The sequence below is a fragment of the Gracilinanus agilis genome, chromosome 1, assembly GCF_016433145.1.
Source record: "Gracilinanus agilis isolate LMUSP501 chromosome 1, AgileGrace, whole genome shotgun sequence".
Taxonomy (NCBI): Eukaryota; Metazoa; Chordata; class Mammalia; order Didelphimorphia; family Didelphidae; genus Gracilinanus; species Gracilinanus agilis.
In genome coordinates this window covers 290,647,789-290,664,793 of record NC_058130.1, presented here as the reverse complement: position 1 = coordinate 290,664,793, position 17,005 = coordinate 290,647,789, and the positions used below count along the sequence as shown (strand labels likewise).

The window sequence follows — 17,005 nt, the reverse complement described above, 5'->3', positions numbered from 1 at the left end:
GAAGTCATCTCTACTCCATGTCTTTATATAGGTGAAAGATCTTCAAATATAGTACTGAACATATTTTCAGGCTTTTTAAAAATGTATTCATCAATTTTATTAATTTACTCTTTATGTTTTTTGTCTTTAAAAAGATTTGTTATATAGGACAGTTCTATGGAAGGGAGATAAGAGACAAAGAAATTCTGATGATAAGATAGCAATAAAAATTTTATTTAAAAAAGGAATAGTCACTTTTTTTTTTCAAATTAAGTATACTTTATTTCTCCACATATACAGAAATGTTCTACCTCTAAAAGGTAGCTTTTTTTGAATTTTCCCAATTTCAAAGGAAAAAGAGGAAATATTTTATTATTATTGCTAGGAAATATAATGCAGAAAAGACAGCATTCTAAGTTAGTTATATGAAATTATTTTAGTGTCCCAAATTGGAACTTTTATCCTCCTCTTAGAAAAATAACTTGAAATTAGCACTTTTATATAAAAAGGGTCCAAACAATCCATGTCAAACAAGGCATTTTAGAAACATGAGTGATATATCTCATTGAGAAGTTATTGGTAAAAAGAACAATTACAAATGTAAGCAACTTTAAACCCAGTAGAAATAAAATCTGTATTTTGAAACAATAGTTTGAAAAAACCACTGCATATTGGGCAATAGAATATGAGATGTCAATCTTTAAATAAAAGTTTTATACAATCATTTAGAAAAATCATCCAAATTCTGTTTACCTCCTTATAGGAAACATTCTTAAATTGAACTTGATTCAGATTAAATGATTGACATGACCTGGAAATCAGTATACCTGATTGAAATACTACAGATGAATCTTATTATGACATATTTAGAACCTCTCACATAATTGTCATTAGCATTTATAGTTACACTCTAACCTACAGAAATCTATATTGGAATCCTTACTCAATCACATGGAGTCTCAAATGCTAGTAGTTAAAACAAAATGGAAAACTTTGATGATCAAAATAGACTTTCTTTATAAAATCCACACAAGTTTTATTTCAGTGATCCTCAGCCCTTATGAGCTTGGAAGAAAGGACTCTATTGTATAAATCCATTAGTCCACAAACCCACATGACATCAAAACAAAATTTATGATCACAGCAACAAGCCTGAGACTATTTATTTATATATTTAAGTCTACAAGTAGTAATATTCATTATACAGTCAATAGTTTTCACAACCATTATGGCATAACACTTGGTCAATATAGTCTAGAAGATTTTCACCATTAAGTTACTTGTTTAGAAGATTCTCTGATTAAAATGATACCTTTTTTACATGAAATGATAAGAATGAATATAGAAGAGAACAGGTTAAAAAATTTATTATTTAAGGCCTCTATCATCAGAAATATGGATAGCATTTCCCACTATCCTACAAGTATTGTTCAAGTCTATTGACATTTGTTTTCTATTTTCTTCCTTTAAAAAAAAAAAAAACCCTTACCTTCTGTCTTAGAATCAATACCAGGTATCAATTCCAAGTGGTAAGGCTATATAACTGGAGTTAACTGACTTGCCTAAAGTCACACAGCTAAGAAATGACTAAGGCCACATTTGAACCCAGGACCACCTGTCTTCAGGCCTGGTTTTCCCCACTGAGACACCTAACTGTCCTGTTTTCTTTTCAAAAAGTAGATTAATCAGGGGGCAGCTGGGTAGCTCAGTGGAGTGAGAGTCAGGCCTAGAGACAGGAGGTCCTAGGTTCAAACCCGGCCTCAGCCACTTCCCAGCTGTGTGACCCTGGGCAAGTCACTTGACCCCCATTGCCCACCCTTACCAATCTTCCACCTATGAGAGACAATACACCGAAGTACAAGGGTTAAAAAAAAAAAAAGAGGAAAAAGTAGATTAATCAGATTTTCATTGTTTTTAAGCAAATTAATATGTTAATTTCAAATCTATTTGTCTCTAAAAAAGAAAATGGGCATGATGAGCAATTTCAATCTTTTAATTAAGAAATGCCCTCATGCTATTTCTGTAACCTTATTTTCCTCTTTCAAATGACAAAAAGAAGTCTGTGATTTATGAAAATCTTAAAGAGGTAGGATAGTAGCCCATGTTTTGCATTTTGAAATGCTGAAAAGTTCAGAGATCATATAAAACTCAAAATAACACTGTTACTGAAACTTGATTCCTTGTGCCAGAGGAAGGTCTTTACTATAGTTGATGGTGCTAGGGAAAAAAAAGAAAGAAAAAAATTTTAGAAGAAAACCTTACAACTATCTATTGCTTTAAGGTTTACATTATCTATTGTTTCATGATTAACAAAGCTGATGTTACAAAGACATAGTCTCTCTACACAGGCAGACTTCTCTTGGGAGAGATTCTTCCAGAATTTGGAACAAGAAAGGTTCCAAGGGGAAGGGGGAGGGAGGATAGAGGACTACTAAGTCTGTGGGGATGTTAGAATATTGTGAGAGAATGAAGAATGCATGTTGTATGAAGGGATTACTAATCAGAAATGAGCGATAATACTCAGCAACAGTCTCCCTACAGTGCCATTTGTATGCTTTGGACATGGAAGACTATTTCTAAGAGTCATACATGCTATTTTCTCCAGGCTAGAAAACCTCAGTCTGCCTTCAGAAGTTAGGCAGTACAGCTTCCATCTCAACATTACAAAGGAAAAGTCACAAAACAGATATTCATGAAAATGGGAGTTTCTAACTTGGAGAAAATCTGAAAAAAGAAGCTTTATTACCAAATTTTATTTGATATTTATTTGTTTGTTTATTATCAAATTTGGGTAGTCATAGAGTGTGAAAAGGAGGGAGAAGCTAGGAAGCTGGAAAGGAAATCCCCAGATAATATCTTACTTCCAGTATTTTGCTGCCTTAGTCTTATCCTTACCAAGTAGATCGTCTCATATATTGCTTCCATGAATCACTTCCTGATTCTCTGCCACCACCAGTGTGCTTCTCACCTCCTAAAACACCAAAACAAATTCGCATCTCAGATAGTTGTTTGTTTGTTTTTTTAAAAAAAGCAGATTTTACTTGCAGGAAACAGTAATATAAAACTGAGACAAGACCTATCACCATCACCTATTTTCACCAATATAATAGATGCGGTACTTTCCTCCTCTCTACTCTACATGTGCCCTACTTCCTCTCCATTCATCCACTGAACAAAAAATCTAGTTATGTTCAAAATACTGTTCAGTACAAAATGCTAAGACAGTTCTAAGGGAGATGATAATTTCTACATAATAGAATCAGGGAAGACTTCATAAAAAAAGATAGCACTGAATTTCTCACTGTACTTTAAAGGTTCAGCTCAAAAGCTAAAAATATAGGAGTGGAGTTAAAGACATTTTTAATAATGGCAATGGTAATAGTATGAGAAAAGGCACAAGGACCAAAAAGTAATGGGTATGTTTAAGGAACAGTAAGTAATCTGATTAGCCTAAAACACAAGGGTACATGAAGGAGTTTACTATGAGATATGCCTGGTAGGCAGTTGGAGAATCAGAATATTGAAGGCCTTTAATGGCAAACTAAGAAGCTAGATATTATCCTATAAGTAATTGGGAAAGGTTTACAAGCAGGAAAATGACATAATTAAAGGCATGTACTAAGATTAATATGGCCCCATTGAGTGGATTAAAGAAGGGAACCTGCTTTATACTATTGCTGAAACAGTCCAGGTGAGAAATAATAATAAAAGTCATACTTTGATTTTTGTATTGGGGGAGAGAATCACAGGATTCAGCAAATGTGCATTTGTTAACAAGGAGTTTTTCTTTTCTCTTTTCCAGTATGGGTAGACACTCACCACCCAAAAAGAAAAAAAAAAAAAAAGGGTCATTGGGGCATCCTTTTAAGAACTGCAGAAAGTATAAAGGAATCTAGAGATGCAAAAACAAGCAAGACAACTTTAAAAGCTACATGTAATGGTGGTAGAGATAGAGCTCTGTTGAGGCCAGCCAAGGCTATAAAAGCTAGGAGTCATCAAGCAGAAGAGACAATTCATGAAGTAACAAAAAAGAGAATAAAAAGACAGTAAAAAGAGACTATGCAATGAGGGGGATGGAATAAGGAAATATCCAGTGAAGAAAATAAAGATCAGAAAAAAGAAAATAATTAAAGCCAATAATGTGGTAGAAGCCAAAGTAAGAAAATTTCAAGAACAGAAAGGTCAGGAATTATGAATGCACAAAATACTGACTTTTGAGAAGTGACTTCAGTAAAATAAAGGTAAAAAAACAGATAAGAAAGGAATTGAGGGGGTAGTGAGAAAATAAAGTAGAACATCTCTTTTAAAAGTAATATTCTTTTCCCCCATTACATGCAAAAACAAATTTTAATATTCATTTTTTATAGTTCTGAGTTCCAATTCTCTCCCTTCTGACTCTTCCTCCTTCCCTCCCTTGGTATCTTCACTCTCCCTGAGAAAGTATGCAATCTGATTTAGATTTTACATTTGCAATCATGCAAAACATTTTTCCATATCAGTCATTTTGTTGAGGAGATCTCAAATAAAAAAAGGCAAAGTAGAAGAAAGAAAATGAAATATAGTATGTTTCAGTTTGCATTCAGACTCCATCAGTTCCTTCTCAGAGGGTATTTGTCATTTTTCATCCTGAGTCTCTGAGATTGTCTTGAATCACTGCATTACTGAAAATAACTAGGTCATTCACAGTTGTTCATCAAAAAAGAATGCTGTCAAACAAGCATTAATTGCTCATGGATAAGCCAAGATACTTATGACAATCCTACTTATTTAATTTACTTATTCAGTGCCATATCAAACTACCCTAAAATTATTTCATAGAATTAGAAAAAATAACAAAAACACCTAAAAGAATAAAAGACCAAAAATGTCAAGAAAATTAATGGAAAAAAAAATAAAGGAAGGAGGCCTAGTCATATTAGATCTCAAATTATACTATATATAGATCTAGAAATAAAGGGTGACACTATAAACAAATGAGGAGAGTATGGAAAAATACCTGTCAGATTTGTGAATAAGGAAAAAATTTATACCCAAACAAGACATAGCAAACACAACAAAAAATAAAATGGTTTGATTTTGATTACATTAAACTAAAAGGTTTTATACAATCCATTGCAAGCAAGATTAGAAGGGAAACAACCAGTTGGGGAAAAAAATTTACAGTCAATGTCTCTGACAAAAGCCTCATTTCTCAAATAGATAGAGAACTGAGACAAATTTATAATATAAAACATTCCCCAATTGATAAATGATCAATTTATCAATTGGATAAGAATTGGCAGCTCTCTTAGGTTTTGAACAATGATACATGTATAACTCAGTGAACTGTTTGTCAGCTCTGGGAGAGGGGAGGAAAGAGTGGAGATAAAAATCATGAATCACATAATGATAGAAAAATATTCTAAATAGAAAATAGAGATTTAATTGGGAAATATTTAACAAAATAAATAAAAATATGATTCAATATAAGAATTTGCAGCTCTCAGATGAAGAAAATAAGATTATTCATAAGTCATATTAAAAAAACTCCAAATCACTATTGATTAGATAAATGAAAACTAAAACAACTGAGATTCTACTTCCCACCTATCAGACTGGCTAGCATGACCAAAAAGGAAAATGATAAATATTGGAGGGGATATGAAAAATTGAGATAATATACTGCCAGTGGAAATGTGAACAGATACAACCATTCCAGAGAGCAATATGGAACCAAGTTCAAAGCAGCAATATCACTACTGTTTGTGTAACTCAAAGAAATTAGAGAGGGGAAAGGAACCTATATGTACCCAAGTATTTTTAGCAGCTCTTTTTTTTTTTGTGGTGGCAAAGAATTGGAAATAGAAGCTGGGGAATGGCTGAACAAGAATATAGTTGTAATGGAATACTATTGTGCCATAAGAAATGAATAGGACAAGTTCATAAAAGCCAACAAAGATTTATGTGAACTGATGTAAAGTTAGCAGAACCAGATCAAGGCACACTAGCTTTCACTTTATTTCCTTCATTATTTACTTTATTATAGGGGGGATATGTGTCTTTTGTCACAGCACTGGAAATATGTATTGCATGAAAGCATCGGTATAACTTGTACCAAACTATTTACTGCCTCAGGGTGATGTGAAGGAAGGAGAGAATCTGAATTGTACAATGTTAGAAAACAATTGTCAAAATTGTTTCTACATGTAATTGAAAATATATATACAAAAAGTTTTTTAAGTTTATGAAAGTAGGTTCCTCTATCTGCCTTCAAGAAGGTAAAAGGCAAGGAACAGGCAAGGAAAAGGAGATAGGGGGAAAAAAAAAAAGATGGAGTGAAGAGATTTTAAGAATAAGGGAGACTCCACATGTTTGTAGACAGAGGCAAAGGTGTCAATAGGAAGGGGAAAAAATGAAAGTAGAAGAGCAATAAGTAACAGAACATTGTTCTAAAAGAAACTTCAGAAGATGAAATAAAAAGTACAAGTCAAAGTATTGATCTTGGAAAAGAAGAAGCATTATTCCTCTGATTTGGGAGAGGAAAAGAAAATGGGTGAAAAAAGAAAAATATTTAAGTAGAAATAAGGAAAGTTTAGAATATTTGTAACTCAGTGGTCTCCACTGTATGTCTGGAATTCAGGGAGGTGCCATTTAAAAGTATCTTACAAACTTCCTGTGGACATGTGGGGACTTTGAGACTACATTCCCCATGATCCAATGAGTTTCTGGTTAAACGTGAGACAACGGGAATCAACGTATAGTGCACCTTAAATTCGGAAGGTGGACGAGAGACGCCCTCTTTTGCTACCTGAGCAGGCTCCCGGGGGACAGAGAGGAGTAGGGAAGGTATGGGAAAAAATGGTGGAAGCAGGAATTTGAATTTTTTACAGGCGCATGGTTGATTTATCTCTATCAGCAATGGCATTTATTAAAATACTAATTTCCCTCATTATATCAGCCTTTATCATTTTTAATCTTTACACCACCAGTTCTTAAGTAAACAGTGAGATCATCCTGAATGAAGCTTGAAGGGTTAAGTTTAGGCGTTTGAAATGAGTAGAAAGATTCAAAACCAATCTCAAGTACAAAAGTTAAAGATTCCAAGGTACCAATGAATACAAGGTTAAACAACATGGAGCCTGCAATGGATAAAGAAGCAAATAGAAATCAATGGGTGCTGGGAGTCTTATACACTTTCTGGTTGTATGACCCTAAGCAAGTCATTTAACACCCTGTTTACCTCAGGTTCCTCTGGTAAAATGAACTAGAGAAAGAAATGGAAAATTGCTCCAGCAGCTTTGCTAAGAAAACCCCAAAGGGGATCATATAACTGATCAACAAATTCAGGGGCTGTCCTTTACATGCAATCTTTCCTGATGTTGTCCCCATCTATTTATTAGCTTCTCTTAGTACACAGCACACATCTTTTCTTTACATTTATAATCTTCTTTATACCCTCATTATTTGGCTATATATATATATTTAGAATGGCATTCCCCAAATTTCACTTTTACAAATTATGAAAGCAGAAGAAACAGTGATCAAGAGAATGTTATTACTAGAAGGAATCTGTGAAACTGTTCCAAGGTAGTCTAGAAAGACCAGTCTAAAAGAATGATGCTATATAGATCTTTTATTTCTATTCTTGAAAGAATGGTGATTTTGTCAAGTGTAGAATAACTCTCAACACTATTTGAACTGCCTTTCTTGGTAGATGAGTTCCATAGAGTTGTCTTTTTTATTAACCCCATTTTGATGATAGGAATTAAAAATACTCTTTCAAATTTTTTATTGCCTAGAGCTTAAAAATATCAGATTTAGAAACAGAACTTAAGACTTGAGCATAATTGAGATTATTGAACATTATTAGGTCAGCTCAGAGTAAAAATATTTGGTTTAGGATGAAACAAATATTTCTCTTTTTTTCTTTAGTTTTCTATTTTTAATGAAGTCTATCATTTCTATAACACATTCTGCTCCTCCCTTCTCAGTAAACCTTCTAATAACAAAGGATTTTATTGTTTGTTTAACCAATTACATGTAATAACAAATTTCCACATAAGTTTTCAGAAGTTATATGATCCAAATTTTCTTCCATCTCTTCTTTCCCCTTCCTAGAACTGGCATGCAATTTGATCTGTTTTATATATATTCATGCAAAACATATTTTCATATTGTTCATTTTGTAATAAAGTATTTTAAAGAAAAAAAATCAGTTCAGCAAAACCAAACAACACATTAACTTAGTTCAATGGTACATTTATGGAATATTCCCACCTATACCTTCCCTGCAGCTCTACAATGAAGGTGATTTTCCTCATTTCTTAATAGAATCTAAGCTTTAAGGAAACTTTCCAAAACCAATATTTCTTCCACCTTCCTCTCCCGGGGAAAGCAGGAAATAATTCCCTACATACCAAATGCACCTCCAATCTCAGCACCACTCGTTGGAATATTGACATTTACTATGCCGCAGTCTGATCCTTTAGGCCTATATCGAACAGGAGGATAATAGATGTTACTGTGGGGAAGATGGCACCGTAAAAGTTATTTTTTCTAAATAAAGTATTTCATGCTGAAAATTTTAAACTATGTCTGCCTTTAAATTTTTTCAGTAACTATATACTTTTCCATCTAAATGTATATTTGTTATCTGTATAGGTAATGATATACCCAAGCCATCGAAAGATTCTGCCCAAATCCTTTGTGAAGATACTACTGGAAAGACCCTGTTTCACTTCATTATTCCATGAAAAGACCTCTTCTTCATTCTGTAAATACAAACAATGCAAGATATTAGATAACATATTCAATATCAACAGTAGGTAAATTATCAATCTAAAGTTGATAACATAATCCTATTATGTTAAATCAAATATATTTATATAATTTGGCTATTTGTATACAAACGCAATAGCTTGAAGAGTAATAGTTTTTACCTACATATTCATCTCATTCCTTTAGGGTTACCATCATATTTCACTATGAATCATTCAAAATGACCTCCTAAGGATTTAACATTTACTCTAGTAACATTTTTTCCTTTATTGTTCCAAATAATGATTCCTTATCCCTATAACATAAACATATATTTCTGTCAAATACAAGGTCACTATAATCTTTTCCTACTACTTGTTGTATGTCTGTTCTGTTTTACTATCTACCTTTCTATTTCTTAACCAATAATCTGATAATAATTAGGCTTTATAATAGGTTAAAATCTGGTAGTTAGATCTTTACATTTTTTATACTAATTCTTTTGCTATTCTTGAACTTTCATTTTGCCAAATGAACTTTGTTATTTTTCTAGCTCACTAAGATTATCTTTTGGTAATCTGATTGGGAGGGTATAAAATAAGTAGATTAGTTAAAGTAGTATTGCCATTTTAATTATATTGGCTCTTCCCATCTATGAACAATTAATTTTTCTCCAGTTATTTAGATGTCATGTTATTTATGTGAAGTGTTTTGTAGTTATGTTCATATAGTTCCTGGGTTTGTTTTGGCAGATATACTCCCAGGTATTTTATTTAACCTGTGGTTATTTTAAGTGGAATATCTACCTCTTCTTGCAGGACTTTCTGAATAATCTATAAAATGCTAATGATTTGTTTGGGTTCATGTTATATCCTACTATTTTACCAAAATTATTGCCAATTTCAACTTTTTAGTTGAATCTCTAGGATTTTCCACACATACATATCATCTGTACAAAGATAGTTTTATTACCTCTTTGCCTATTCTGATTCCTTTGATTTTTTTTCTTCTCTTTTTGCTACTGCTAGCATTTCTAATACTTTGTTAAATTAATTTTGTTGATAATGAGCATTCTTTTTTCACTCCTTATCTTATTGGGAAGGATTCTAGCTTATCCCCTTTACAAATAATACTTGCTGATGAGTTTAGGTAAATGATTTTAAAATCTTTGTGATTTATTATTATAGTCTCCTAGATGGTATTTTATTTAAGATTTTTGCATCCATATTCCTTAATGAAACTGGTCTATAATTTTCTTTCTTTGTTTTTGTTCTTTGTGGTTTAAGTAACAGTGCCATACTTGTTTCATAAAAGGAGTTTGGCAAAGTTTCTTCTTTGCCTATTATTTCAGATAATTTGTTTGATATTGTAATTAGTTGATCTTTAAATCTTTGGTAGAATTCACTTGTGAAACCATTTGGTCTTGATGCTTTTTTTAAAGGAAGTTCATTTATGTTTGGGCTATTTAACTTCGTTTTCTAAAATAGGTTTATACAGATATTCAACTTCTTCCTTTGATAGTCTAAGTCAACAGTCGGCAACCTTTTTGGCCGTGAGAGCCATAAACACCTGTGGAAGGAGGAGGATGGAGGCGGAAGGCACTGGAATATGGGGCACATCCTGGGGCTCTGCCCGGACTGGCCGGTCGGGAGGTGGAGCCAGATATGGCTCGAGAGCCATACGTTGCCGACCCCTGGTCTAGGCAGTTTATATTTTTGTAAATATATTATTTTGCTTAAACTGTTAAATTTACATATAATTCCTTGGCAAAATAACTCCAAATAATTGCTTTAATTTCATCTTCACTAATGGTATATTTACTCTTTTCATCTTTAATGCTAGTGATTTGGTTTTCTTTTTTCTCTTTTTTAATCATATTAACCAATGGCTTCTCTATTTTGTTGATTTTTTTAATAAAACTAACTCAGATTTATTTCTTAATTCAATGCTCTTCTTACATCCAATTTTATTAACCTCATCTTTAATTTTTAGGGTTTTTAGGTTGGTGTTTAGTTAGGGGGTTTTAATTTGTTCTTTTTCTAGTTTTTTAAAATTGAATTTCTAATTTCTTTATCTGTTCTTCCTCTACTTTATTAATAAGAATTTACATATAAATTTTCCTCTAATTACTGCTTCTACCCCAAAGGTTTTGCTATATTGTGTCCATTATAATCCTCTTTAATGAAATTATTTAGTTTCTATGATTTGTTCTTTAACCCACTCATTCTTTAAGATTAAGTTATTTAATCTCCAATTAATGCTTACTTTGTGTTTCCATGGCCTCTTATTATATACAATTTTTATTGCATTTTTTAAATATTTCTGCTCATTTAACTATGTTTTTGTGCCCTAATAAATGGTCAATTTTTGTAAAGGTATCATGTACTGCTGAGAAACTCTAGTTAACATCTTATAAATTTGAGTCTCCTCCTCAAATTTATAGAAGAAAATGTGTTTTCTTCTTATCCTCTAATTTATTTATTGGAATATTCGACTTTTTCATTAACATGAAACACAAAAAGGAAAAGTACTATCAGTTTTCACCTTGAATTTTAAGACATAAAGGATAGGAGCAAATGTCTCTCTGTGCACAATGGATGCATCATGAAGAAGACCAGTCACAATCGTTGGCTCAACATAATTTCCAGGGCAAGTTATAGTCTTTAAGGAGAGGAAAAAAAAAAAAAAAGAAAATTACATTTGTTTGGAGGATGTAATGTCTACAAAGAAAAAAGAAACCTTCAGTAAGGGAAAAAAGTGATTCCAAAATAAATTCCCTACAAATGAAAATAAAAAATGTTATATTACTCTTTAACTGTTTCAGTTAAGTTGACTGTAACTTCCTTTCATTGGAGATAGCTATTCTTTAAATAGTTTGAAAAGAAGCTAAATTTTTATATGATTCAAAAAAAAGGTCTTCTGGTCCTAAAGAACTCCATCTTAACCTGCTTTCAGATATGTTCAATATTAAACTGTAAATGATCCAAATAATCAATAGAACAATAATTTTGAGTGTCATCTTCTGGATATAGCAAAACAATATTTTAAATAGAAAACAGTTACATAGACCACATGTTATAAATATATGATAATCCCACACTAGGTAAAAGACTACACTAGCTGACATCAATGTTCCCTTCTAATATTATGACTATGATTTGGGGTATTTGTAAAGTCCATTCAAAGCATGGTAATTGGTAGTGAAGTTGACATTACAGCTAAAAAAGATAGTTATGATTATCATACTACCCTACCTTCCTTCATTCCTATTCTTTACCCCTGCTTTGTCAGGGAGAGTATGAAAAAGACAGAAGGAAAAAAAGTGAAAAAGGAAATGAAGTAGAAGAGAAAGAAACAAATAAGAGCCAGGTAATGAGGAGATTTTTTTCTTTTTTAATCCTGGGACTCCATTCTAGGAGCATAGGGCCACAACCAGTAGGCAATGGGTCGCTCAGGGTCACCCAGCTGGGGAGTGTCTGAGCCCGGATTTGAACCTAGGACCTTTAGTCTCTAGACCTGGCTCTCAATCCACTGAGCTAGCCCAGCTGCCCCTACTTTAGGTTGCAGTTTCTTTAGGGTGGGGTTGCTAGCCCCACGCCCAACCCTCCTCCTTTTTCATCTGGGCTAGGGACAGTCCTTAGCCCAGGAGTGGTAAGGGTGGGCTGCCCCAATGAGGAGATATAAGTGGGGAAAATTAAGGAAAAAATATGAAAATTATTAAGCTATGATTTCTTCTACACTATGCTTCTAATTAAAGTGTGCTAAATGATTCTGTGATTCTATAAAATAAAATAACACATATACTTGTTTTTTAAAGCAGTAACTTTTTTCTTAAAATTCTCATGGAGTATGAAGCATAGATAAGAAAAAAAAGAGGCAATAAGATTGATTTGGGAAATAAGAGACCATGAAAGGTTATTTTGGCCCTGAGTATAGCAAGGGAGGTGACTTCAAACACATGACACTATGGATTATAGAAGTTGTAATCTTCACCTTCCCACCATAGACCACGACACCACCTTGATTTTTGGCATCTTCCACTGCACCAAGGAACATATTTACTGCCTGTTTGGTGTGGAGGGGCCCACAGAGGACATTTGCTGCAGAGAAAAAATAAATTCTTAAGCGGTTTTCTTGAAGACATCAATTCATGACAAAATATAGTTTACTAATGCCTCACAATTATATGTCAATTGCTGTCTTTGTTTTCATCCTCAAAAAAGTCTGATAGCCATTATATTGTTTGTTAAGATTATTCAAGTCTCTACAAAGTATTTGCAATAGCTAAACTAAGATGGCATGGCAACTCACCAATGATCTATTCTTTTTTTTTTTTTAAACTAATTAACTATCCGAGCTGGTATCTTGAATAAGGATTCTAGGAATCAAAAGAAAGACTCTTGAAAGTAATAATGCAAAAGTCAATGAACAAAAACAGTGACATGATATAGTAGAAAAGAACATTTGATTAGAAATTAGGAGACTATTCTCAGAAATCGCTCTAAAACTATCTACGTAGTCTTGAACAAATCATTTAATTATTCTTGGCCTCAGTTTGGAACTAGATCTCTAAAATCTCTTCCCGGGAGTTACTTCGTAAACATACATTAATTTACTTCTGGGGGCAGCTGGGTAGTTCAGTGGATTGAGAGCCAGACCTAGAGACGGGAGGTCCTAGGTTCAAATCTGGCCTCAGACACTTCCCAGCTGTGTGACCCTGGGCAAGTCACTTAACCCCCATTGCCTAGCCCTTACCACTCCTCTGCCTTGGAGCCAATACACAGTATTAACTCCAAGATGGAAAGTAAGGGTTTTAAAAATAATAATAATAATAATTCACTACTAAAATAATTTTGGCTACGTAAGAAATATGCCCCCAAAATATTTTGGGTTTACGTAAAATTTCATTTGGTCCATGTCTGGACTCATGTATTCTAATAATATAGGATCCAATCTTGGCATTTAGCCAGGGATATGCTGGTTTAACAGGTTCTCTAAAAACAACATGACATACTTTTAAGTTTAATCTGTATTATTAACTTTTTCCCCATCATTTTCTATACATAGATTATCAATAAAACAATAAGTCAAGCCCTGATATGGAAGTATGCTGAATTCCAAAGTATAATTGTTCACAATGAAATTTTAATAATTGACTCTTCCAAGATAGAATGATATGGCTTCCAGTACATCCTTTCATTTAGTACTATAACATCTGGTTACCATTTTTGTTTGGATTACCATATTTATATTAAGTTCTAGGCACCACATTTTAGGAAGGAGATAGAAGCAAGTACAAGACAACCAAAAGAGTAAAAGCCTAATGATCATGAAATAGGAGGATTAATTAAAGAAATCAGCTAGTTTTAGGGTATAAAAGAGATGATATAGGGTTGGAATATAATAGCCATCTTTAATATTTGAAGGTTATTATCTCAAAATGGATAACATTTATTATATTTGACCCCTAAAGATAGAACTAGGAGGAATGAGTATAAGTTACAAAAGAGCAAATTTAAAAATCATTTAAAGGAAAAGTTCCAAATATTGAATTGGTTATTTTAAGAGTTAGTAGTGGGTTTCCTCTCACTATAAGTCTTTATAGTTGGATTCATTCGAAGAATTTTGTTTGGAAATGGGTTTGACTAGCCGAGTGATGGCAAACCTATGGCACATGTGCCAAAAAGGGCATGCAGAGCCCTCTTTGTGGACATGCCTGCAGTCACCAGAGTTTGTTACTAGAAAGGCAGAGGGACTCGGGGCAGAGCTGTTCCCCTCTCCCTCTCCATGTGCCTGAAGACATTTCTGACATCCCCTGTCCCTCTGCCCCACAGCTAATGGAAGCATTTCTTTACTCCTCTTTCTGGGGCAAGGAGGAGGCAGGGGGTAAGGCAGAGGTGGGAGTGGGGTGAGGCACGGCAGACAATTTCAAAGGGTGGAGAGCAGGCACAGCACTTGATGTGGGGGATGGGATGAGGTAGGGCCTGGCACTCTGTTCACCATCACTAGTCTAGCCCTAAAGAAGCACTGAGATCTCTTGCCACTGTGAGAGTCTATGATTTTGCATAAGACAACCAATTTCAATACTGATCCTCAGTACACTTAAAAAGATCTAAAACAGTTATTCCCAAAGTGGGCGCTACCACCTCCTGGTGGGTGCTACAGCGATCCAGAGGGGCAGTGATGGCCACACTTTTTTTGTATTACATTCTATTCTGAGTTCAATAAATAGTTTCATAATTTCCAGGGGTTGCTAAGTAATATTTTTTCTGGAAACAGGGCAGTAGGCCAAAAAAGTTTGGGAACCACTGATCTAAAAGAAAAGCAAGCTTTTCAAGAAGGGAATTTTTCTTTTGAAAACACTTACAGTCCCATGGATTTCCAATACGAATTTGTGCATATGCCTTTTTAAGTTTGTCTACAACTTCATCATGGATGCTTTCATGCAAAAACTAAAAAAAAAATATATACATATATGGGAAGTTAAATAATGGAAAAGTATTTAACATTCTGAAATTTTGCAACATCTCATTTTAAAAAGCTCACTCATAAAGTTCCCTAAATAAAAAAGGAAATGCACTTTACAATATTTGCTTTGTAAAAAAAAGTAATTTAATTTGGTTCAAATTTAATTATATTCTTTTTTTAATGTTATAGTGACTTTTTTTTTGCTCTTTTTAAAAATAACACTATCACTTAACAACCTTCACTTAGATGGTGATTTATTCTATGTGAAAGCACAAAATTCAAAGTCACATTCAAGAAACCACTTTGCTAAGCTTCAAAACCCACCAGAATAATAAAGATAAATGTTATAACCAAATTTTGGATTTGTATTTTCTCAATTATATTAAAAATACTATCACAAATATTGCATAAGAATAGGTATTAAAACAAAATTTAGTTATTAGGAATTGCCTAAAATTAAGGCTGAATTTCCCAAATTTCACCTAATGGAATTAAATTGTGCCCATGACACCAGACAAATTAATCTGGATCTGCTTTCTAATCTACAGGGTTAGATAATCTCTAAATTTCTTTCCAGTTCTATGGGGAGTGGAGGGATGGAAATTTCTATTTGAATGAATGAGTGAAAATATTTATTAAGGGTTAATTATGTGCAACAAACTGAGAATACAAATAGAAATCAGTTTCTTCTCTCAAGGAGGTCAAATTCTAATGGTGAAGAAAACATACAAGATTTCATTGCAAGTAAGATGGAAAAATTCCATGGTCCTTAGGGTGCAATGGCAAAGCAGATATTAATGCCCTTTCTTTAATATTAATTCCATTGACAAAAATGCATGCAATTCTGATACCAAACTACTTGAAAATACCAAGGCCTTTGGGGATAAAAACTTTTGTTTCTGGGTCTTCAGTAGACAGGACTACAAAGAGCAGTTGCCAGACTACATTTCTACATTTGTTTCAAATTATGTCATTAACAGAGAAGAGGAATCATGAGGGAACTGAATGGCCACAAAATGGCCCCTAAAAGGTTTTAAAGTTTCAAAATACCTTTTTTAAAGAAAGAAAAAAAGATTTAAGAGAAACTTAATACTACCCACATTTCAGTTCACAATATGATAGTTTTTGTTTTTACTGTTCTTTTTTAGGGACATTGCTCAATTTCTTTTCTGAAGGATTCATTTTATGTGCTTATCAATGAAGACCGTACTATATTATAGTAAAGTAACCCTGAATTTGGGATCAAAAAAGGGAACAACATTGGCTAAGTGTATATAAAGTTGAATTATATGTAGCTTAGACAGATATGCTCACCAGTCGTCTAACAGTTGTACATCTTTGGCCTGCAGTCCCAACAGCCGCAAAAAGAGCCGAAGGTATAACTAAATTGAGATCTGCATCTTCAAAAGCTTGGAGGAAAATATATAGGAAATGGGTCAAAATAGATAACAAAAAAACAATGTATTTTCCCTACACTCTTATCTAGAATAAACAAAAGGCCTGGAATCAGGAAGATCCAAGTTCAAATCCAGCCTGGGAAAGTCACTTAACCTCTGTTTGCTTTAATCCACTGAAAGTAGCAAACATCTCCAGTATTTTTGCCAGGAAAATTTCATGGACAATATGGTCCATAGGGTCACAAAGAGTTAGATATGACTGAATAACTGAACAACTACAACTAGAATAAAATAGTAAATACTTAGCAACTATAAGCAGAGTACATAAGTTATTCATATGTCTATTAAAGTAAGAATGTATTTTAAAATATGGAAAATCTCCTTCCTTAGGAAAAAAAGATATGAATTTATTAAATATCTTTTTT

At 33.2% G+C, this 17,005-nt stretch overlaps 1 protein-coding gene across 2 annotated transcripts in view; it reads right to left on the bottom strand.

The window, feature by feature from the left end:
* Window positions 1–1,831: 1,831 nt before the first annotated feature.
* Window positions 1,832–17,005, bottom strand: part of ALDH7A1 (aldehyde dehydrogenase 7 family member A1) — a 52,858-nt gene continuing 37,684 nt past the window's right edge. The window contains exons 11-18 of one of the 2 annotated variants that reach the window (XM_044662399.1): window positions 16,498–16,592; window positions 15,083–15,167; window positions 12,709–12,815; window positions 11,260–11,376; window positions 8,632–8,729; window positions 8,376–8,449; window positions 2,875–2,950; window positions 1,832–2,196 (exon numbers count right to left, since the gene is read on the bottom strand). In XM_044662399.1, the coding sequence (XP_044518334.1) occupies window positions 2,142–2,196; window positions 2,875–2,950; window positions 8,376–8,449; window positions 8,632–8,729; window positions 11,260–11,376; window positions 12,709–12,815; window positions 15,083–15,167; window positions 16,498–16,592 (707 nt within the window). In that variant the 3' untranslated portion in view covers window positions 1,832–2,141. The remainder of the gene's footprint in view (window positions 2,197–2,874; window positions 2,951–8,375; window positions 8,450–8,631; window positions 8,730–11,259; window positions 11,377–12,708; window positions 12,816–15,082; window positions 15,168–16,497; window positions 16,593–17,005) is intronic. The other variant, XM_044662407.1, reaches the window with a different exon arrangement.